Raw genomic sequence first — 24,836 nt, forward strand, 5'->3', positions numbered from 1 at the left:
AGATTCTAGGGTGGTTTTACATTCTAGTGGGAGCTACAGGTTTAGTGGTGATATGACTAGCCTCCAAGTGGGAGGTTATTGTTTTGAAGTTTGATCATTCTCCAAGTGGGAGATTATTGTTGTGGAGTTTGATCAGTCTCTCCCCAATTTATTCGATGTGGTTTCTCCCTAGATTATTTCTATGGGGGTTTGGGGTAGCACCCCTTGCACGGTTCAGGGGTAGAGCCCCAGGTGCGCTCCCTGTCGTAGTATAGGGTGGGGTCAAGGGGCGACGCCCTTGCAAGTTTTTTTTTGGGCAACGCCCCCGAAAGTTTGATCGACTTTATTATTGTAAAGGTGTCGGCTACTTTTTTCTTTTGAACGACTTATTCTAGCTCTAAATTTGTGAGCAGCAAAAATCTTGTATAAAATGTATCAGGGTTAGGGATTTCATTATGTATGATGATATTGTAGCACCTTGCAGTGGTATTGAGCTATAAGGGATTGCAAATTGTAATTAGGCTATAATCACTGGATAATAAGAATATTGGACTTGATGTTTGGTGGATGTAGCCAAGGGATTGGGCAAACCATGTTAAATCTTTGTGTCTTGTGTTCTCTTCTGCATGATTTATTATTTTATGATAATGGTTATATTTGCATGTAATTGTTATTTCTATCACATTAATCCTAACACAAGTAAACAAAGAGGAATTTTAGTTGGCACATCTACATGTGATTTTATATCATTAGGTAATGTTCTATCCATGGTTGCTAGAATTCCATCAACTCTAAATTATAATAGGAGCTACTCTCCTCCCTATGGATGTTGACATGGACACATTCAAAATGTTCGAGAAGGTTGAAATTATCTTTAACACATGTCACAACCATCTTCAATAAGAGCCAAAGATTGCTCTACTTGTGATAACTAGTCTCAACATTCTTACCCACTCAACCTCTTCTCAACCCCTGAATTGAGGGGCTTCAATATGGTTGAAACATGATAACTAGTTCCGTCACCTTCCATTGCTCATCTCTCTTGTTTGTAATACTCAAGCACTTGCAAATGAGGAAAATTAAGAGGGTGTGATTATTGATTGAGAGTAGATTCTTAGTAGCCCAAACCTCGCTAATACATGGGGGAAATTAGATGATTAAGACTCACTCACCACCTAGTGATATAGCTCTCACTTGTGAGCAACTTTGTTTTGTCTCATTGGTTTGTTGATGTGAGCATGATGTTCCCTCCTAAACTTTGGTATGTACCTTCTTCTACCCATTTTTTTAATGAATGTATAATTATACTTTCTCTATACAAGTATTAAAGACACACTTAAAGAAGAAATCAATATTTTGATTAGTCACCTTTAATAGCGATTACCTAAATTTGTAACACTTTATTCACGTGAAACTCTCTTTTGAAATATTTTTATCACAATTTATTTCCAAGTTCTACCAAACAAAAATAGTATCAACCAAAGAAAAAAGAAAATTTAAGATAAAGTTAGAATTTTCAAACAATATTCAAGTCAAAGAAGAATAAAAATTATTAGCTTTGAGAAATAAAAAAGAAAAAGAAAAATGGAGTATATGAAATGCAATAAAAACATCTACAAGACTATAATTACAAAAAATAATAATATGTAACATTGCCAAAACATTTATACTCAATTGTTGTTATTATTATTATCCTTTACTCACATTTATTGATTCATTCATCTAATTAATGAAAAATATTGAGTGAACATGTTGGTTTCTTGAAATTAAGAGGGTTTAAATGAATCTATCAAGTGTTTTTTTTTTCTTTAGAATTTGTAAAATGCAATCAATGTGTTTTTTTATAAAAGATTTGTACACTATTTTACATTGCAAACCCAATGATCATTGACATTGATAATATTTTAAAAAATACATTCTCAATGACCAAATTAAGTGCACCTAGATTCTAGAGAAAATAAACATATTTAAGAAGACAAAACAAAATAGAACCCATTCCACAACCTTCAAAACACGAGAATCACATTGAGGTCAGGTTGAAACAAAGAGGAAGCCCAAAAAACTATTGACGGAATGACACCCCAAGGAACAAAGTTGAGGCTCAAACAAATAAACCTTGCATTTGGATAAACATTCAAACCTAAAAGGTGAGAAATGCAAACAAAAAGCGCAAAAAGGTGACCTTGATAAGTTATTCCCCCTCTTACTAAAATATGTCCAAGCACACCATGCAAGCAAACCTCTCCATCTTACTACAAATAATCCCATATGTTAAGTTCCATCACCCGTTGGAGCAAACCTTGCCCATAGTCACCCAATGATAATGCCACTCAAGCTTACGCATGTCCAAATTCAAAATGAAAGGTTGTGTGGCCACCACCACTTCCGATTACAACAACTTAGGAAGGATCAAGTCTTGTTGAGCGAGCAACACCCCAAGTTGTCCACGATGTCAAGTCCCACACCCATTGATGAAAGTCTTACGTATGATCATCCAATGATAATGTCACTCGTGCGCCCTCATGTCCAAAATCAATACAAAGATTGTGTAAACACTAACACAATGACTACAATATCTTAAGAAGGATGGAATTTTGTTGCCCTAAAGGCCTCCACATCATAAGAGATGGAATTGAATGACTTAAATGAAATGTTGCCCTCAAAGCCTCCACATCATAAAAGATGAAAGTGAATGACTTAAATGAAACGAAGCCATAGAGAATACCTAGCTTGTGCTCCACATAAAAATAAACAAACAAAATTGGTATCCATAAAAAACCCACCATTAGAAAAACCAAAAAAAAAAACAATAATTTGAGACGGCCAGGATCTGGAGATGCCCCAAGAATCTTGGGTATCTTAAAGGGAGGTGAAAGCTCCCGATATTTTGCACGCCAATCCATATAACACTTCCCTAACAAAGCTCAGAAAACGTGCACACAACGCTTTTATTCTACAACAATCATTCTTCATACACATTATCCATGACGTAGACTTAATACAACGTCTACCCACCTATGTAATCGCGATTAGTTACCAACCCCAATCCGGAGCTCTTTATATAACAGCCCGGTCTGTAATTCGTACTCATCAATGTCTGGCAAAACAATGGAGTCGTTGACGATATTGAGACTTCTGTTTCTCGTGGTGGCCATTTCTCCGGCTATTGCAAGGGCTTCGGAGGAAATTATCCGCGAAGTAACGGATGAAAATGGGGAGAATCTCGGCGGTTTTGATGCCCAGAATGCTCTGTTGAATGCAGAGCTTCATTTCGCGAGCTTTGTGAGAAGATTTGAGAAGAATTACTCGGGCCCGGAGGAACACGCCCATCGATTTGGGGTGTTTAAGGATAATCTTCGAAGGGCTCTGGAGCACCAGAAGTTGGATCCAAGCGCCGTTCACGGCATCACGAAGTTCTCAGATTTGACGGAGGCAGAGTTCCGGCGCCAATATTTAGGGCTCCGACCGCCGCCGTTTCTGAAATCTGACGCTCATGATGCCCCTATTTTGCCCACAGATGATCTGCCGGATGATTTCGACTGGAGAGAAAAGGGGGCCGTCACGGAGGTTAAGAATCAGGTGAGGAATTGTGTGTATTTCTGTTTTACGAGGCGTCATTTTTGCTTTTGTGTACCGTTTTTTTTTAGCCCTTTTGTGACGGGTGTCGATTTCTTAGGGTTCCTGTGGGTCGTGCTGGGCGTTCAGCACAACGGGGGCTTTGGAAGGGGCGAATTTTCTGAAGACGGGGAAGTTGGTGAGTCTGAGCGAACAACAATTGGTTGACTGCGATCACGAGGTCAGTTGAATTTTTTTTCGCTTTTGGTTGTTGTAATCGTGGCGTTTTAGGGTTTGCTGAAAATGTGCCCGGGAAATTTGAAGTTCAGGCTTCTGCTATTCGGGGATTTCTGTGTGTTTATTTTCTGTTACCTTTACTGACAGCAATTATATTCCTTTGGAAGGAGGCGACTTAATTGGGTGTGACCTCGATTTTGTCTGTACTCTGTCATCTCCTGCAGGAGTTTAGGCTGGGTCTACGCATGGATTCCTTAATTTCATGGCTCTTTCTTGAGATTCTTTTGTTTCCCTAAGTTTTAGGAGTACAGTTCGATTCTAAACATTGAGGCTACGAAAATTAGAGAAGCTAGTCGAATGAATTATAGATAAAAGACGAATAAATAAAAATAACTTTTAAAAAAAATCTGAGATGATTAATTAGTCTTAGAAAAATTTCTAAAATTGGTAGGACAACTTCAGTCTCACTCCAGTATTTATTGTTCAAATGTAAGAATTACTTTAATGAAGAAAACAAATTCAATAATCTTGTTATATATTCTTTCTTTTCATAAAACTCCTCATCATAAAAAATAGACACTGAAACTATTATAATTTTTCAGTCAAAAACATGTTTTTGCATATTAGCTGAATTGTGAGAATATATTGGACACAGGTAGAGTAAACTTTTTAAATTTGACGAAGGTCAGATGGGCAAGCATGACTGTCTTAGAAGCATGGAGCGTGTGAGAAAACCAATCCAATGAGAACCACTACGAAAGATTTTTATTTTATTTTTATATTTTATATATTAGTTATTAGAATTTTTTTAAAACATATTGAAAATAGACAGATTAGACTTTCTTGGGCAGGCTATGACATTTTTCTTAAGGCAAAGGTGGCGCATTAGATCTTCTAAATATTCTTCTTAACCCCCATTTGGTTGAATCTGGATGCGTACTAGATAGGAGCTCTAGGTAACTCCCAAGTTTCAACCGAGTTCAGGCTTTTTGTTGTCAGGAGAGCGAACACAAGTGGGCGCTTCTTTCAGGATTCAGGAAGATAGTCCAGTATGATTGCTGAGTATTAGTTTTGACTTATCTTTTTGTCAGAGATGGCCTTTAAAATATTAAATTATTTATTGGGCTTATCTTATTTTCATACAATAAAGTATAAACTAACATTATTTCATTACATAAACAAATAAATTGGAAAGCCCATTTTTTCTTGCCGTACTCACCCAAAGATAAAGACTTAATTTTGTTATTCCTATAATGAATTATCAATTATATGTTTCCTAATTAAAAGTTAGCGCGGCTGTTTAGCCAAATCATCTGGAAACAAATGAGAGTCCAAGCTACCAAGCTATTCTCTCAAATGATAAGTGAAAAGTAAAAGTTGTCTTTTAATGTATTCACTAGTTTGATTCCACTAGGGAAAATATACGCCAGATGTCTTAGGATGGTGGGTTTCTGAATTGGATTTTTTTTTTCAGAGGAGGGAATATATATTTATAGATAATGAAAAATATGAAAAATATGAAAAAGATTTTGAAAAAATTATGCTTTAACATATAATATTATTATTAAATAATTTACATTGAGAAAAATTAGAATGGAAGTCAAATAAATTATTAAAGTTTAAATAGTTATTTTATAGAACAACCAAAAAAATTGATTTTTGAAAAGTTCTAAATTCTTAAAATATTCTAAATTTCAAATAGATAAAATTTTACTAAAATATATCTGCTATATCCCACTTTTTAAGACAGATTAAATTATGCCAAAAATGTTTACTAAGAAAAAACTATCCCAATTAACTCTTTACTTTTGAATTTTAGTAATGTTAGATCATGCAGTTTCTCGTTTCTATGTACGCATCGAAATAGTCTGACTGTGCAGAAAGATTGAAAAAGAATGGAAAACATACAAATCAACAAAGGGACGTGGCGGGTCTTTGACGTTTATGTTATACCCATGTAACCGAAATTACAAATTGCAGCTTTTGTTAGGTGTAGGATTACCCGATTTCTTGGTTTGTTTTATCTTTTGTTTGCTTTTTCCATGAGGGAATTGAACCGTGGGGGGATGATTGAGAATACTGAGAAGTGGAAGGATCATCCCGATGGCTAAGGATATGGTCACAAGGTATTGATTGTGAGAGGTTTTCAACGCATTTGGCACCACACTGCTGAGAAAAGTAACAGTCTGTGTAAAGTTTGTTCACAAAAAATAATTACTTATTAAGAATAATCATTCTCGTTTCAGAATTTGAATGTGGAAATGCTTGCAAGCTACAACCGCAAACAATCCCTGCCTACCGCTTGCTCAGAGAAATCTTTTGGGCTTACCGAGGAGTTTGCTTTTCCTTTTCCCGTACAGTTGGTTGAACATAAGCATATGGACTTCCAATAGAAAGATATAGAACACTTTCCCCTCTATTTAATCAACACTCCCTCCAATATGATATCAATTAAACTGCCCAATTGAACTTTAGAAACATCCTTTTAATCATTATTGACTTTGATATTATCAAAGTTTAGAAGTATTTTTGCAACGAGTATAACAATTTTTATGTTTGAAGTTAAAAAATTGCTGTTTATCTTGAGGACTGGGTATCTTCAGTACAAGGGCTTTTCTCGAAGTATTACGTTCTTGCAAACTTTTAATTGTTGGAATCCTACGTTGTTGAGGACGAGACTCTGCTCTCGGACATTCTACTTTAATAAATCTGCCATTTTTGTAATCTATTATTTGTGTCAGATATCTATTTCTATGAGCTTCTGTATACCGATTTGAATTTTATTGGTGCAGATCAGCTTATTTATGTACATCCTTCTATTTATGCTTCAAAATAAATTTTCTTTTTGAAATTTTAATTTGTCTATCGTTTCTGAAGGAACATAAAAGCTTGAGAGGATGTTATATGGTTATTTCCTACAAATCTTCTGTCTTTATAATAATCACTGATACATTTTCTGGATTTGCAGTGTGATCCTTCAGAACCAAGAGATTGTGACTCGGGTTGCAGTGGTGGACTTATGACAACTGCGTATGGATATGCAATGAAATCTGGGGGACTGGAGACTGAGAAAGACTATCCATACACTGGAAGAGGCGGTACTTGCAAGTTTGACAAGAAAAAAATTGTGGCCCAGGTTTCTAACTTCAACATTGTTTCGGTTGACGAAGATCAAATTGCTGCAAATCTGGTTAAACATGGACCTCTATCAGGCAAGTCAAAGCTTTATATTCTCCTTCCATTAGTTTCTTAGATCAGAAGGTCATAAACCAGGTGATTCCAAAATTTTTCCAATAGCTGCAAATCTGGCTAAACATGGGCATCTATTAGGCAAATCAAAGATTTAAATATATATATATATATATTTTTAAAATGATTTCTTAGATCAATGGTCATGACATTCTGATAAGTATTATGATATTACTATCAAAATTCAACTGTGCAAAAAATCTCATTGATTCTTATTTTATGAATAGTGATTAACATAAAGCTATCTCTCATAAAAATGAATCAAACATTTAACAATCATTTTACAAACATCAACTACATCTATTAAATAGACAATTGAATCTTGATAGCAATATCATGATTCTAATATTCTTTCGTTCTTTTTCTCAATAAAGGCCAAACAGTAGCCTTTTAAGCCCACAAATTCAAATCTGAGAATGCCATGGTTCATCTGCGAGTATAGCGGCCCAGTAAAGTATTTTAAGCCCACAAATTTAAATCCGAGAATACAATGGTTCATCTGTGAGTATAGTGGTCCAGTAAAGTATTTTAAGCTCAGAAATTCAAATCCGAGAATACAATGGTTCATCTGTGTGTATAGGGTCCCAGTAGAAATTCAGACGTTGATAACAGTCTTACCAAAAAAGTATTTCAACCACGGATCTAAATAAATCATCCAGAGACAATTCGAATTCTTACTATTACTTATGACGGCCTTTTTCTCATCTTTTAGGAACCATAGCTAAACACTGAAACAGTAAGGACTGATATATTTAATTGTTTGGCAAGTTGAAATTTGGAGCTTGATAACGGTTGTTTCAGGGATTTAGCGACTTATGTGCTTCTCCATTTAAGTTGAGTCTAGTACGTAATCTGAACCTAAAGGTGGTTTCAGGCTTTAAATTGGTCACTGCATTCATCATCAAAATTTGAGGCTTTTGCAGAATTTATTATCAACAAGTGATTTGAAATGTTTTGCTTATGTTAACGTTACCCATTTAATATTCTTTTACTTATTTGTTGTAAATGCTATGTGCAGTGGGAATCAATGCTGCTTATATGCAGACATACATAGGAGGCGTTTCTTGCCCATACATCTGCAACAAGCTCAATTTGGACCATGGAGTTTTACTGGTAGGATATGGTGCTGAAGCCTATGCGCCCATTAGGCTTAAGAACAAGCCCTATTGGATCATAAAGAATTCATGGGGGCCCAACTGGGGAGAAAATGGGTACTACAAGATTTGCAGAGGATACAACGAATGTGGGATTAACAACATGGTTTCCACTGTTGCAGCTGCCCACTGAACTACTTAGCCTTTCTAGTTTCTTGTATAGCTATTATAAACTTTCATCTAGCTTGCATTGGAAAATGTACATACAATGCTCCTCTGTTGCTAAAACTTCGTTGCTTCTACACACTCCTTAAGACCAAGATCTTGATTATGCTTACTGTCACATTATATTATAAATACCATTATGAGACATTTCTATTTACTGGTTGCTCAAGTAGTATTATACTGAGTAGATAAAAATGATAGATTTATGATTGCACACTGATGATGTCTTGTTAGTAATGTTAGGATGAATGTTTAAAATAATAAAAAGTCTCAAAGACATCACTTGATGCCAATATGACCAACAGAGTTTTGTTTTCAGTATGGTTGAAGAATCCCAACCTAATTTCTTTAACGGTGATGCCCCAACCAACTAGTGGTGGTTATTTCTCCTGAGCTGTTCAGAGTATTTAAGGAAAGATTCATTTTTACTCTTTCTAAAAACGTGAAGACGGTAGCAAGAAGTTGAAAAAAATGGCGCTTGCTGGTGGCAGAAACGTGCATATAAAGTGATAAATATCTTGCATACCACTTTTCGTTTGGAGCTACCTTTTGGCCCATAAGAGAGCCAGGTGTCTAAATTATTTGCGCTTCAGATGTAAGTGAAGTAGGTAAAAGGCTTGGAGCTAGCTTTTGGCCCATAAGAGAGCCAGGTGTCTAAATTATTTGCGCTTCAGATGTAAGTGAAGTAGGTAAAAGTCTTGTGAAATTTTAGTAGTTAGGATAGTTTGCTTTCGAATATTTTGATAGTTTATGGTCGTTTAAAATTTTAGTAGTTAGGACAGAGCGTGATCTAAGTTGTAGTAATCGAGATTATAGGAGTTTCGGTTGTAATGATAGCTTAAGCATGAAGCATGGAAATGATATTTTGGGAGCAATAATAGCTGAAGCATGAATAATGGTAATGAAGCATTAGGCATGGTATCACTATTAAAAGTGATGTATTACGTAGTATTAAGATGGATTTCTGAATCGGAACAGATAAGTGTATAGTCTTTCATATGGTAATTTCAATACTTTTAACTTGGGCTGAGTTAGGTGAGGGAGAACTTTATCTTTGGCACAAATATTTTTCAATGCAACAAGGATATGCAAAAGAATAGCAAGTATTAATAGGATTAGACTATTGTAGTACATTAGGAATTTTAAAGGTTATTTATCTAAATATTAATCAAATATTTAAAAAGTGGTATTTTCATAGTCTATTAAGATTAATATATAAGTTTCATTTTTTTCTTTAGAATGTACTTGTTAATATAATAATTTAGATTATATGATTAATCATTTTAATATAGTATTTGACATTTCATGATATTTTGATGTTTCAAAAGAGAAAGCAATGACCTTTATTAATTAATGTCTTTGATTCAAACTTTTGTCAACTGCGGTCTCTTCTTCAGAATTGACCAATCAACTTCCATAGGATGTTCAAATTTTGGGGTTTTTAACATTTACCCTAGCGTGGAAGAGGGGGACGACTAAGGAGTTGGGGTTGTAAAGTAGTTGCCACCAACATTCCTCGAGGGATTCAGCAGACCCTAGATATCTTGCAAGGCAACTCTCCCGTTGTTCCAAGAATTATCAAATTGCGAGGAGCCATTTTCATCATGTCTTGATTTTGCCTCCATGAATAGAACCAAACCACCTTCCTTAATTGCCATCCAGACACATGGATTTTTCCGTATACAATCCTCAATTTTGGGAGATTTAATCCTCACCATATCATCACCCATCTTTGTCTCTTGCTTAGACGACTCCAACAACTCCAGATTGACTGTAATAACATAGCCCTTACTCTATAAACCTTGAATAGATTGTTACTCGTAGGCAACTCAAAAAAGCAACTCTTAATGATAAAGAGATGTTTCAAATTGCTATAATTATTACATAGAATGGTGATAAATTGCTCGTCCAAATGCCGACAAACAGACATGTGTGGACAGTCGATTTTACTATAAATTATCATTCTAGCTGAGCTTCAAAAGATTGATCACTAATGCATTCCAAGACCTTGGTGGGACAAAAATGAAATTTTCCTTTGACATAATCTCTGGCAATCATTTTTGTAATCTTTACAAAGCGGATCATTATAGCTCCATATATAAAACAAAAAGCCACTTTGAAATGACACCTTTTCATGATGGTGTTTAAATTTAAATTTGAACTCATAAAGACAAGGGTTCACTTAAAAATCAACACCACCTTTAAAAATCAATATGGTTCCCAAATCCACAATGTAACCATCATTTCCTATGTATGAAAGTTCGTCCCCTTTCTAAGAGGTATTGAATATTTGTTGGTAGAGTATCCATTTGCCTCCAACATCTAACACCTTGGACTTGCAAGCCAAGAACACTGAAGATTGACTAGCATGGCTCTATATTTCCTTTGACTATTTCCACAATAAATATTGAGTCCCTTTCAATACAAAGATGCTTCCATTCCAGATTGACAACTAACTTTAGGCCCCAGTACACAGAAGGGCTTCAACCCCATTATTAGATGTGTGGCCAAAGTTCTCCGTAGAGGACATTAATGGACAATCACTATAATTTCTGACCACTCCTGCACCCGCAACACACCCACCTCTCTTAGCACCATCAAAATTCAATTTCAATATGGGAAGGGGGGCATTTAGTGCTCCTCCAAATTAAGGATTTGAAATTGTCATACACCTTAAAAGCTTCTAGGCGATTCCAAGCTAAAATCGAGCACTCTTCCTCCTTGAAGATCTCATTGTTCCATTCCTTCCAAATTCCCTAGCAAATGTGGGGTGGGACCATTGTTGATGACTAACTCGTTTGGATAAATTGATAATATAAAATCCCTTGATCTGCTGACAACATACATGCATATATATACTAATTCATCCTTGCTTGTATTTTTTTGCAAAAAGAGGGGTAAAAATTTATTAAGATAGAAAGGAATACAACGAGGAGAGCTCAACAAAGAGCTCGATCCTGAGCAACAAGATCATCAAATTCATGCACCATCTCAAAGGACAGTTGCCTCCTATCCCTAATATTCCAACCCGGATAATGACTAGAAGCCCATTTGGCTAAACAATCAGCAGTTCTATTCCATTCACGAGGAATATACGTGAACCTAATGAACTGAAAAGAGGAAGAGAAGAAAAGAATCTGCTTAACTAACATCCTCAAGCTCTTGCGAAGAAAGCATGTTCACTACCACCTGGGAATCAGACTCACAGATAATCTTACTCCATCCCCGCAAGCAACATTGTTCCACAGCATATAAAATAGCCTGAGCTTTCATTAGATTGTTAGTATAATCACCCTTATGAACTGAGAAGAAAAAATCCTTGCTTGTATTAATACATATACACAAATATATTATGCAGATCTTTATATTATCATCCTCTGAATTTGTTACCCTATCTCCAAGTATATATATATCTGTGATTTGCTTCAGCAGATTGATTTGTGTTTTCTGTTTGCCTTTTATAGCGATCGAGTTATGATCACATGATCAGGTTATGAGCATATTCAAGTCAGATTATTACCTTTGCAAATCGATGATCATCGAGGGTTTAATTAATCACTAATTGGTTATGGTATGATTTGCATTAACCAATAGTTTCCAATGTAGAGGCATGTGTTGTGTGAATGTGTCTCCTCCTTTTCATGTGTTCTGTAGATATGTTTGTGGACGTGTTGTGAGGAGACATGTCCAGTAAACATTTGTGCCTTTTCATACCATATTTATAGCAATACTTGATCGAGCTAAAGGGTATATAAATCAACAACAAATGCTATACTCTGTCGAGACTTATGCGACCATCTTCATAATTCAATATTTATTAATATTGGATCCAATTCACATCCATTCAATAGTATCAAGACCTATATATACGCTAACTATAATCTGCGAATCATAAGATAGATATCTGTAATAAAAAGCTCTGATTTAAAATCAGATTAAATTTAAGATATTGGATTACTGACCTTGATATTGCAGTCACATTCCATTCTTAAAATTTTGAACGTGATCAAATTTGAGGATCGTCTTGAAGGTACAAACAACTTCGGACGACAGAAGTTAAGAATTATGATAATATTAAAAGACCACAGAACTTAAGAATTATGATGATATTAAAAGAGAATAAGTTAGATACATTTGTGAAAGATAAGAAGACAAAACCTGAGAATGAATAAGAGAAATCTCAATCAATTGAGAATAACAAAAAAGCCACGAAACTAATAGTAGACGCTGTTAGGGATTACATAGTACCTATATTGGCGAAACTCAAGACTCCATACCTCATGTTCAAATTCCTTAAAAGGACATTTGGAATAAATAACATTAGCATAACTCTTGCACCAAAGAGACAAATTAATCACATAAGCATGAACAAAAGAGAATCCATCAATACATATTTCATGGGAATCACTGAGCTAGGGGATCAACTTTCAATAGTTGAATATGAAAAGTTAATACTAATAGCTTTAGGGGGTGTGCCAAATTCATGGGAGTCATTGTTCAAGGAATAAGTGCAAGATCAAAACTTTCATAATTTGATTGGTTAAGATACATCTGCCTAGAAGAAGAATATAGAAATATGTCAAAATGAAATAGACAAAAACATATAGATGAGGATATTGATGTCTTAAACACTAACTCTCATAATAAAGGTAAGAAGAACTTCAGAAGAAAAATAAAATTTCAAGGAAAAGGTTCATCCAAGCAGAGGAAAGATGTTTCTCAAGTTAAATATTTTTAGATGTGATCAATATGGATACTATGAGTTAAGTGCCCTAATATGACAAAGAAATAAACATCATTTGCTAAGGTTGGAAAAAAAATATAGAAGATTATTCAAATAAATTTGTCTTCTACTTAACATTATCAAATCATGTATCAAACAAATTTAACACTTGGATGATTGATAGTGGGTCATCAAGGCACATCATAGGATTTAGAAAACACCTAGACACTATGGTGGAAGAAACTAATGAAGAAGTAACTATTGGGGATGATTTTTCACATCCAATAAAGGGGTGTGAACTTACATCATCAAATTGGAAGTAGACATCTCTATACAACTAGCTGATGTACTATGTACCTAGAATTTTTTAAAAATAGTATCCATATCTTCTATAGAAGTCAATGGATATAGGGTCACATTCATGAATGGGAAAGTCTTGGCATGGCCAAAGAACTCTACATACAAGAAAGCTTAAACCACAGGTATAAGACAAGGATACCTATACAAACTTTGCACTAAGACAAAACAATCTCTCATCCATGAGACTTTTGACTCAAATGAGATCTGACATCAAAGGTTAGGACATATTTACTTTCGTGCCCTAACCTCCATGGAAATGGTGTGCCTTAGCGAAAAAAACTAAAGGAACCTTTTAAATAGCTTGAGTAGAACACAAAACATATTAGAATCGGTCCACTTTGACTTATGTGGACCAATGTTTGTTCCCCCCATGGGAGGATCCCTCTATCATGTAATCTTTGTGGATGACTTCTCTTGAAAGTCTTGGATATAATTTCTCAAGTGTAGAGAGTCAGAGGAAATTCTTAATAGGTTTAAAGAATTCAAAGCCCTTACACAAAATTCCTTCGAAAGAAAGTCAAAATATTGAGAATAGAAAATGGAAAAGAATACACCTTAGAAATCTTTAAAGATTTCTATGTAAATGCTATGTTTAAGAGGGAGTCTAGTGTACCCTATAATTCTCAACAAAATAGTTTGTCGAGATAAGATATATAAGATAAGATAAATCTATTAATGTCCAACAAAAGACCACCAAGGGTCTAAGGGACTGAGAGCATACGACCAAAGAAGTAGTGGACAACAAGACACCAAATGGTGTCTAGGAAAGAGCAAGCGAGAAACAAAAGAAACAAAGCAACAAAGGAGCCAACAAGGAGGCAAGAAATAGGGATCCTTCCACCACTGAAAGAAATCCAACACCAAACAAGATGAATCTTGGTAAGAAGGACCTTTGGTCCTTCACTATGAGTTGTGGGAGTGGTGCCACTGAAGAATAAGAGTAGTAGTAGTATTAAACCTAGTGTGAGGTCTCACTAATCTGAAGTGGCCAGCCATGGGGGTACTAGAGGCATTGGAGGTCCGCTTCACCCTCTGCATTAGAGACAAGGTGGAGAAGAAGGTAGTGACGAGGGGTTGATCCAAGGCCTTATGGGGGTCAAGTTCTATAAAGTGTGGTCCGGAATTTGTATCACCTCCCTGAGATAGAGTGCCAGACACCTCTAATCTGTATACATAAAGAAAGTTGCGAGGGAACTACACTCTCTAAATTAGATAATATAATCTCCCTCTAATCTCATAGTAGGATGGGTAATAGAAGATGAAATGGGTCTCAGTCTTAGCCTCAGATAAGGAGCATAAGTGACAGATTCTGTGCTCTCTTCTCATATGATGATCAATTTGGATCCGTAACTGGTGGGAGCCAACTTTGATAGATCCAAGGTAGATGCGTAAGGCATGACATCAATGCCATGATAAGTAGCTAGGTTGTGTAGTAATCCCATCAGTGATAACCAAGAAGTGTTCAGCGTAGAAGGCCATCTTAGGACGTAACCCTCCAACTAGGTTACTCCAAGTCGTGGTGATATACTATCTATAAATGTTTGTCTTGACATGCCCATTCAACTCTTGTTATGATGGGAGGAGATGAGTGGAAGCATCCAATGAAAACTGGAATGGAGGGAGGTGGTCTGTATCAATGCCTATTGAGCTCAATAAAGAGGTCACTTGAGCATACCAACATCGACCTCTAGGGGAGGGATTTGGGGTAGAAATGACAATAGAGGAGAAATAGGCCAAGTAAACATATCAGTGACGACCATCCAAAAAATTCGTAAAGCCACGAAGTTGGTGAAGAAACCAAACTAGATAAAAAATGGCACCTAGTCTAAAAGAATGAGCTCCGAATTCTGCCATAATAATGTCATGGGGGGTGAATCTATGGCATCTGATAATGCGTTGGAGAAGTAGAGTTTGAGCATGCTCAATAGAGGCCCAATCTGAGTCGAGAAGAGACATTCCCCATACCATTGAGCCATAAAGCACTATCACTTAACCAAGGAGTCCAAAAGGGACAACTTGGACATCGTGTCTAGGAAGTGGTGTTTGAAACATTGTCTCTCTAACATAGCAAGGGAACACATCCCCTTGTTAACTCTGGGTTGGATGGCCAATCTCATACTGAAGTGATGTCCTAAGAACTTGACACTGAGGTATGTGTAAGAAGAGGCGATCTCAATCTCCTATCCAAGAAAGTAAAAGTGCATATCGGAGCTCTTCAGTTGATTAAATACCATAACTTGAGTCTCTTCAGTCGATTAAATACCATAACCTGAGTCTTACTCAGGTTCACAATTAGCTGCCCCAAGTCATAGAAGGAACCCAAACCATCTAGGAGCCTCTAAAGACTCTTGGGAGAAGATGTAAAAGGACCACATTTTTAGCATAAAGGAGAATGGAGATCAAAACCTAGTGTAAGTAGCAATCATCACCTAGGAGCGAAGACTCTCTGAGGAAGGTCTCAAACTCATCAATATAGATGCCAAACAGTGTAGGGGAAAGAGGGCAACCCTGTTTCACCCCAATAGTGCTCTAGATAGGAGCAAATAAACCCTCAAGAGTCCTAAACCTACCCACAACATTCTCGTATAACCTTATAATAGTTGTCAATAAGATCTCTGTAATCTCAATGTCTCTAAGTCTCTGGAAAAGGTTCCCCCCCCCATGGGATAGTGTCAAATGCCTTATGAAAGTCTATGAAATAATATTTAACTTTCACAGAGCGGTGTTGAGCCTCCTCAATAATATCTCGTAACGTCATGATGTGGTTCATGGTTTGGTAACTTGCCCGAAACCTAGCCTGGCCTCTAGCTCTGCAATCTCTCCTATCAAGCTCTCTAGTAAGAATAATGTTTAGTGTTGTCACGTGAAGCTTGGCAAATGTGTGTCCAATCATGATAGTCCTATAGTTTTTGGGGTTAAACGTTAGCCCAGACTTGTGGATTAGATAGATCACATGCCTCGACCAAAAGTCTAGGAAGCCAATGTAGACCACTCTATTAAAGAGTGTGGGAAGAAAGGAGTACAAAACTGAGGCACCAAGCTTGAAGAGCTCAGCCTGAAAATCCTACTTGTCAGCTGCCCGACTACATCTCATGTATTTGATGGCGTCAATAATGCTAGAGGGGGTAAAAAGGTGGTGACAATGGGTAGATAGGGTTGGATAGGGATGTCATACAAAGTGGAGGTGTGGGCAGTGAGGGGGATAAAATCAAGGGAGGAGAGAAAGGGAGTGGAGTAGTGGGGGAATAAAGTGTGCAAGAATAGCTCAGGATCTTGAGAAAGTGTGGTACATAAAGAGTAGCACTGCAAATTAATGAGCGATTGCTTCTTGGGTCGGAGGAAATGATGATAAGTGGGATGTAGGATGGTGAAAGTAGTAGAGCAAGTCTCAAAGGTCAATCACAAGTGGCGATGATAAGACTTATAGTCATCATTGAACCATTGGTTCATAGGGCATGTACTACAACACTTGGAATGATGAAAAGGATGATGGGGGATGGAAAGGAGAGTAGACTCCCATATCACATCTATTAACAAGTCAAACATAGAAGTAGCTTGGTTGAGCTCGAAGCAGCTACCAGGGAGAAGAAGCTGCCTGAGATGGAAGGTGAAGAGGGTAGGGTCACTCTCGAGGAAGCGAAAGTGGGCAAGAATGTGGGGAGAAACAAGAAGAGTGTGGGGAAGGGGAAGGGGAAAGGGGGGAGGTGGGGGAGGAAGCTGAGGACAAGGGGAAAAGCTAAGCGAAAGGATGAGGAGAGCGTGACTGGCCATGGGAAGGCAGGAGATGGAGAAGTAGCGAACAAACATAATAAAGGAGGCTGAAACAAGAGTGTAGTCCCCAATACTCGCACCACTAGAGTGTGGCCAACAACTAAAGAGCTTAGAACCTGGGAAGAAAGAGAGGTTGTTCAAAATCATCACATTGGTAGACTCACACATCTGGAGAAGGTGGTGGCCATAACTAGATAAAAGTCAGCAACTGTCTTTGGAGGTGCGTTGGAGCCCAAAACTAGTTGGATTAGTCTTTGAAGTGCAAGACCAGTCTGAACCACGGTCATGTAAAGTTGTCTGCAAGTCTCTGGTTTGGGCATTAAAGTCCCCTAAAATGATGATGTCACCTACAACCGTAAACATGGAGATACACTCCTGTAAGTCCAAAAAAGGGTCTCCGTTATCAGTGCTATGGATAGCATATTGAGAAGAGGCGAGCAGAAAGTAGCAAGCGACGATGTAGATATCTCTTTGACGATGTCTAGTATGACTGGTGAGTCTGATGCAGATCCACATAAATAAGGTATGGATATTAGTATGGACAATCGAGGTAGCCTCAATAAGATCATCCCTACAGAAAACCCACACTTCCAGAGCCTCATACTCCACTTGAATGATGAACCTCCTCTCTGCATATGGATAACCACTGATAGCTTGCAAAGCCCGAAACGGGGTGATTCAGACTCTCATGAGTCTCTGTGATGATAAGGATATCTACTGAACCACCAGCATGTTGAAATAGGCTAGGTAGGGACCATAGCGAGCCATTGTCATTCTAGCAGTTAACAAGAATAGAGCCATAGGAGGAGGAGGACCCACCCTTGTCAGACTGTTGGTAGGCACGCCATTTGGTCTTGTTAGTTTGTCTTGACACCCAACCACTAGGAGAATCATGAATAACTACCTTGAGATTCTGAATAACCACCCACTTTCCACTACTCCTAGCCTCAACAACTAGGCCCCTCGAGTGTTTCAGCTCTTCGACCTGTGATTTAGTGAGATCTTTGTCCAAGAAAGTTTTAGTAAGAAGAGAGAATAACATCTTCTTTTCTATAAGAGCCCACAGTCTATCTGAGTGGGAGTGAAACCAAAGAAAGAGGGTGCCGTTTCGGCCTAGCCAACATCTGTCTAATGAAATATCAGAGATACCAAGCTGGATTGTAAGGAAAGAATGTCCAACAACAAGGGGGTCAGAAGTGGGGGGAAGTCCATAGACCAACAGGTTTAGTTGTTAAGAAGTTATCAATAACAATTATATTAGAGGTTGCCAGCTACTTAAGTTCTAGAATTGATGCTAAAAGAGACTTGACAATGTCTTTGAGTTGTAAGTCAGATCCAACCTAAGATTCTAGCATAAAACCCCATTCTACTAATTAGTGAGAGATGTTATATTTAGAGATCATTGTATCTTTTAGTGCTGTATTATCTTTCTCTAGTTTTTCAAGATGGTCAACTATCTGCTACAGTAGGACTGGATCGAGTGGAGTCATTCTATCAAATAGTTGATGTGTCGAGGTCCCTCTGCAATTGTGTCAAAACCACCTTTCCAGCTTAGTGACATCTAGTTAGAAGTGTAGCAACAACAAAAAAAATTCTCAGACCAAGTGTGACACACAATCTGTCAAACAGTTGGCACCTAGCTGAAGCTATCTCCCAAATTCTGGTTGAAGAATGATCCCTACAATGAAGTTCCTTGTGGATCCATGCAAACCTCTAAGACACTACAACCCATAGATTGAGGTGAAGACAATGATTGGGGAGCTACCAGAAACAACATACAAGTTTTCTAGCTAGTCTGTTATCTGGTTAAAAGTCAAACATTATATCCAACAATTCACACACAATCTGAGATAACTATTATCAGTTTATAGAAGAGATGACCATAGTAAAGCAGTCTGCAAGGAAATCCATAGGAGATGGTAAGGTTCCTATAGAATCGACAGAAGTGCACTAAATATGTGTAAGGTTGTTTTCAACAAATACCACTAACCACTACCCTATCTCCGTTCACGGTTCATGATTACTAGTATGTCAAATATATGTCATGACTCATGGCTCTAGTCACGACTCTACTTATGGTTTATTGTAGCTCACAACACTATTCCTACTCATGGATATGAACCTGCTCACTACACCTGCTCACAACTAAAATAGCTCATAGGAGAAGCTGCAAAAACAATGTTATACGACCAAAAGTTAGAAATCTCATTTTGCACATAAGTTTCTAGAAAAAATGTCTACACTCATTCAAAACATGTCCACACTAACACCTGAAAACCAAAACTTTTGAAGAGGCCTTTAGTGGTGTAAAATCTAACATAAGTTACTTAAGAAAATTTGGTTTCCCTATTTACATCCATGTGTGTTAGCTTGTGGTGACTTACCAGGTAAGTATTTACACTTGCCATGATGTATTTCTTTTGGATATTGGCCAACATGTTGTAATCGACACAAGCTTGTATAAAATGTCTTAGGATTAGGGATTTCAATAATGATGATGATTTAGTAGCTTCTTGTGGTGATATTGAGCTACAAGGATCACATAGTATAATTAGGTTGTAATCACTGGATAATAAGAATATTGGACTTGTTGTTTGGTTGACATAGCCTAGGGATTGGGTGAACCACATTAAATCTTTATGCTTTGTGTTCTCTTTTGTGTACTTTATTCCTTTGTGATATTGGTTATATTTGCATGTAATTTCTATTTCTGTCTCTAAAATCCTAACAAGTAGTATCAGAATGAAGTTGTTTCAATTATCCTCTAAAGGAAAGTCTCACAGTTGAGTGTGAGAGATGGTAGACGAGGGTAAGCTGAAGGTTGATAATTTTAATGGGTAGAACTCTTAGTTATCAAAAAAAAATAGAGGATTACCTTTATTAGACGGATCTATGGCGACCATTGGGAGGAAAATCCAAGAAGGATCCAAATATGTCAGATGAGGACTGAGATATTCTAGATAGAAAGACACTTGAAGTATTCGTTTATGCTTGGCGTAATCGGTGGCATTTGATATTACAAAAGTGAAGATGACTAAAGAGTTGATGGAAACCCTAGCAAAGCTATATGAAAAGTCTTCCACTTCAAACAAAGTGTTTCTCATGAAGTGTTTCTTTAATATGAAGATGGTAGAAGGTGGATCTGTCACTAATCGTGTTAGCATGAATGTTGATGGTATTCCTATGCGAGAGTATCCTAACAGTTTTGGAGACATGATTTATAGATTGTGAGTTGCATTCATGACAAAGTTTATCATTGATGTCAACATACTGGTTATTCTATGAAGAGACTAATAGAACAACATACAGAGTTTGGATTCACACAGTTCAAGAATCGAAGATTAGCTTATGTGCACATGGTATTAAATTCTAGATTTTTTTTAGATGCTATAGTTAAGAGCACATATAAAATTATGAAGACTAGATAAAGTTATGAAGGATTTGGTGAATATAGCTTTCATACAATGTTTCTGGAAAGTGGGTACTGATGTTTTGGTTGTATCTCGTAACAGAGATGAAATCTGGTTGAGCAAGTTTGGAAAGAACTTGAAGACATGCTAAAGTTTATTTTTTTAATCACACATATTTAGATGATTAGAGAGTGAAAATTTTATGAAGACTATAGGCCAATAGATTGCTTGTAATTGTAAAAAAGATGTAATATTGTAATGTAATGTACATTGTAATATCTTAATTTGGTTCTATATTATTATTGTAAATTGGAAAGCCTCAAGGCCAACTCAATAATTTATTCTAGGACTTGGTGTTAGGCTTAACCACAGATAGAAATAATAGTTAAATGCAAATATAACCAATATAAGAAAATACTAGATCTCACAAAAGAGAACACAAGACACAAAGATTTAACATGGTTCACCCAATCCCTGGAATACATCCACCAACAACAAGTGCAATATAATTATTATCTAGTGATTACAATCTACAATCTCTTATAACTCAATACCCTCGGAAGAAGCTACAATATCACCATACATTTTGAAATCCCTAACCCTAAGCCATTTTATACAAGCTTTTTCTACTTATAAAACTAGGGCTAGAATAAGTCGCCAATAGAAAAATAATGGCCTACCCTTTACAATAGTAGGGTCATTTTTGGCTTTGGGGGTGCTTCCCCTGAAAACCTCTGTGAGGGTGTTGCCCCTCAACCCCATCCTGTATTGAATAGGGAGCACATCTAGGGCACTGCCCTAGGACCCCGAAAGGGGTGTTACTCCTTGACCTCATCTTAAGGGCGTTTCCCCCAAACCCCCATAGAAATAATATGGGGGGAAACCATGCTAAATAAATGTCTGAGTCTAATTAGGCTCCACATCACAACACTTGGTATAAAGGAAAGAAGATTTCCTTGGTTGTAATCATCAGTAAGATCACTTTTATGATATACAAACTTAAGACTGAGATTGTGTATTGTGTGATTTCACATGTGAATATCTTTTGGATCGAAGAAGGAATTGATGTAGTTCAGGCGCATCGAGCTTACAAGGAACTATATGTAGTAAGAGAATTTGTTGTTGGACAATTGTTGATGTACCTACTTATATTATTTAGTGAGGATAGTAATGAAATTGTTTGGATAGTGTGTCCATTTGTCTTCCTTTCAACTCCTAACAGGTTGGAAACTCCTAATAGGAATTCAAATTCTCCTAACAGGGACTCATATGTATTGATTGTATTTTATTGACTCCTAATAGGGTCTATCCTTTCACAAAGAACTTTTATATTAGTACATGATCTCGTGGGTACCATCCCCACTAGGGTTTTCCTTCTGATCAAGGGTTTCCCTAGTTAACATATCTAGTGTTATTGTGTATGGTTATCTTTATATGGTTGTTGCATCTACTATTTACATGTTTCAGAATTAATAAGGATATTGAGAGTTGTTTTAATAGCATAAGTGACTCACCCCCCTCCCTTCTCAGTTATCTTGGTGAACTTTACTCTCTAACAAATCATTTGAATGAGTTTAATATGGTTATCAGTCAATTATCTTCAATAAATATCAATTTTGATGAAGAAATTGGGACTCTTGATTTTGTGATCTTTGCTTGAAAGATAGAATAACTTGGAAACAATTGTGATTAACTTTGTCTCTGGTTCTAATACCCTAAATTTTATGATGGTATTAGTGTCATTTTGAGTGAGGAAACTCGTAGGAAAAGCTTAGGTGGGTCTACATCAGGAAGTCCCTTGAATGCACAAAAAAAAGGAAAAAAAATGAGAGGAAATAATTCTAGAAATTGTGAGAAATCAAGAGGAAAATCAAAGGGAAATAAATATTAATGTAGAGCACCAAGAGATTGTTGGTAATGTGGGAAACTAGGTCATAAGAAGAAAGATTGTTGGTCTTAGAAGAACAATGAAGGAGACAAATAAGACATAAATAAGGAGGTAAATGTGGTAAGTAAGACATCCAACAAGGATACTTTACTTCTTTCCTTAGAAAATGTTAATGATTCGTGGGTTTTAGATGTAGGGGCTTCATTTCATGTTAATCCCCATAGAAGTTATTTTTTTGATTATGTCCAATGGAATTTTGGGCTAGTTTATTTGTGAGATAACGAACCTTATAAGATAATTGGAAAGAGAAGAATTAAGATTAAGTTATAGAATGGGAATCATTGGCTAGTACAAGAGGTATTACATGTTCGAAGGCTGAGTAGGAATTTAATTTCAGCAGGACAACTGGATGATGAGGATTGCACAATTACTTCTAATGATAAAAATTAAAAGGTTTCAAAAGGTTCCTTAGTTGTAGAAAAATGTGTGAAAGTAGGCCTTATATCTTTGTACATGTCATACAATTTCTTCTACTTTAATTATTTCAGAGAAAGATTAGTGTCCAGGAATAGTTGCTACAATTGAGTAGAAGAACATCAAACATTTATTGTAAACTCTGACACAATACTATGACACACCAGACTTAGGGACCTGAGTGAAAAATATATGAAATTAATTCATTCAAAGAAAGTCTTACAAGGTATAAAATGTGTCAATATGGATTTATGTGAATGTGTGTATGGAAAAAAGAGAGTTAATTTTGTGAAGAGTGGGAAGAAATAGATACATATAAAAATTAGAGCTTGTGCATACAGATGTATTTGGACCATCTTAGGTATCTTCCCTCGGTGGCTCTCTGTATTATGATGATGCAACTAGGAAAGTATGAATTCATTTCCTTAGACAAAAATCTGATGTATTTTAAACTTTCAAGAAATGGAAAAGCTTGGTTGAGAATGAGACTAGTAAAAGAATAAAATGTCTTAGATTTGATAATGGGGTGAGTTTTGCAACACATATTTCAAAAATTATTGTTCCACTAATAGTATTTGTAGGTAGAAAATTGTTCCAAGGACTCCACAAGAAAATAGAATGGTTGAACACATGAAAATGGGAATAATGAAGTGTGCAAGGAGTATGAGGTTGATGTTGGGTTATCCTTAAACATGTGGGCATAGGTTGTCAATATTGTTTTATATTTGATAAATAGAGGCCCATTTACTCCTTTGAGTTGTGGTTTTCTAGAGGAAGCATGAACGTATAAGAAGGTGAGTTATTCTTTTCTTAGAACTTTCGGTTGTGAAGAATTTACACATATAGATTTTGAAAATATAATCAAGTTGAAAGTTAAATATTGTAGACACCCTAAAATGGTTGCCTAGACTATGGGCCCCCATTCTTCAATTTATCAAATGATGCAATCAATTTATCAATTTTTTGAATCAATGCCTTACAATATTTTCAATTCAAATCAATTTTCTTGATCAAATCGTACTTAATTCAATTATTTCAATATTTCTTAAGTTTTGATCATTTCATCAATAATATTATTTAATTAAAAGAAAACATCCCTTTTAAATAAATAAAATAATCTTATTTAATTAAAAGATAATCTCTCTTTTAATTAAATAATTTTATCTTATTTAATTAAAAGAAAATCTCGCTTTTAATTAAAAAAATAAGTCTCCACTTAAAGTTCTCTTTTTGATGAAAAAAGGAAATAAATTAAATAAATCAAATAAAAATAAGTAAAGATTCCTTTTTTGCACATATTTCTAAGTGGTGGGTTTTTTCCTCTCACTTTGCTTTTTAGGGTTTTATCCCACATTGCTCTTGAGGATGCATTCCTCTCGACACTTTCCTTTATAAGGAGCTCTCACCTCATTTTCATAGATCAAGATTTTATTGTTATGCTGCAGGTTTGGAGAGTGATTTTGGAGGAGCACTTGAGCACTTGAGCTTGGACATTGCAACTTCTCTTTTCTTGTCTTCTTCTCTCATGCATCCACGACAATCCATTTAGATTACTCTTACACTTGCATGTTAGATTAGATTTATATTTCCTTTCATAGAATAATCTTGCATTTGCATTTCATTTCATAGATTAGTTTTCTTTCATGTGTTGTTATCATATAGAATAGCTTCCATTTTCATTTGCATGCATATATGATGATCATGGAGACTAGCACTTTTGCTTTTCCTCTTTATATATCTTGTTTTATGGTGTACTTTCATGGGCACAAACTAGGTCTAAACCAAGGGCCTCCATTATAAACTCTTGCACTCCATGAATAGATAGCTATGAGTGGCCATTTGAGACCTCATTCTTGAGCAATCTTGGTATA

General features: G+C 36.2%; 1 protein-coding gene across 1 annotated transcript; it reads left to right on the forward strand.

Moving 5' to 3' along the window:
* The first annotated feature begins 3,068 nt into the window (after positions 1 to 3,068).
* Positions 3,069 to 8,496, forward strand: LOC149555284 (cysteine proteinase 1-like). The gene is made up of 4 exons (XM_089829401.1): positions 3,069 to 3,558; positions 3,656 to 3,775; positions 6,740 to 6,983; positions 8,039 to 8,496. The coding sequence occupies exons 1-4, from the start codon at positions 3,073 to 3,075 to the stop codon at positions 8,305 to 8,307; spliced, it is 1,119 nt and encodes a 372-aa protein (XP_089685527.1). The 5' UTR covers positions 3,069 to 3,072; the 3' UTR covers positions 8,308 to 8,496.
* The last annotated feature ends 16,340 nt before the right edge of the window (positions 8,497 to 24,836 follow it).

Source organism: Cupressus sempervirens, chromosome 5 (assembly GCF_028749045.1).
Source record: "Cupressus sempervirens isolate cs-2001-9-10 chromosome 5, ASM2874904v1, whole genome shotgun sequence".
Taxonomy (NCBI): Eukaryota; Viridiplantae; Streptophyta; class Pinopsida; order Cupressales; family Cupressaceae; genus Cupressus; species Cupressus sempervirens.

Coding starts and splice junctions, on each gene's coding strand:
- LOC149555284 (XM_089829401.1), top strand. CDS start 3,073: ATGTCTGGCAAAACAATGGAGTCGTTGACGATATTGAGACTTCTGTTT. Junction 3,559..3,655: donor TCACGGAGGTTAAGAATCAG/GTGAGGAATTGT, acceptor TCGATTTCTTAG/GGTTCCTGTGGGTCGTGCTG. Junction 3,776..6,739: donor TGGTTGACTGCGATCACGAG/GTCAGTTGAATT, acceptor CTGGATTTGCAG/TGTGATCCTTCAGAACCAAG.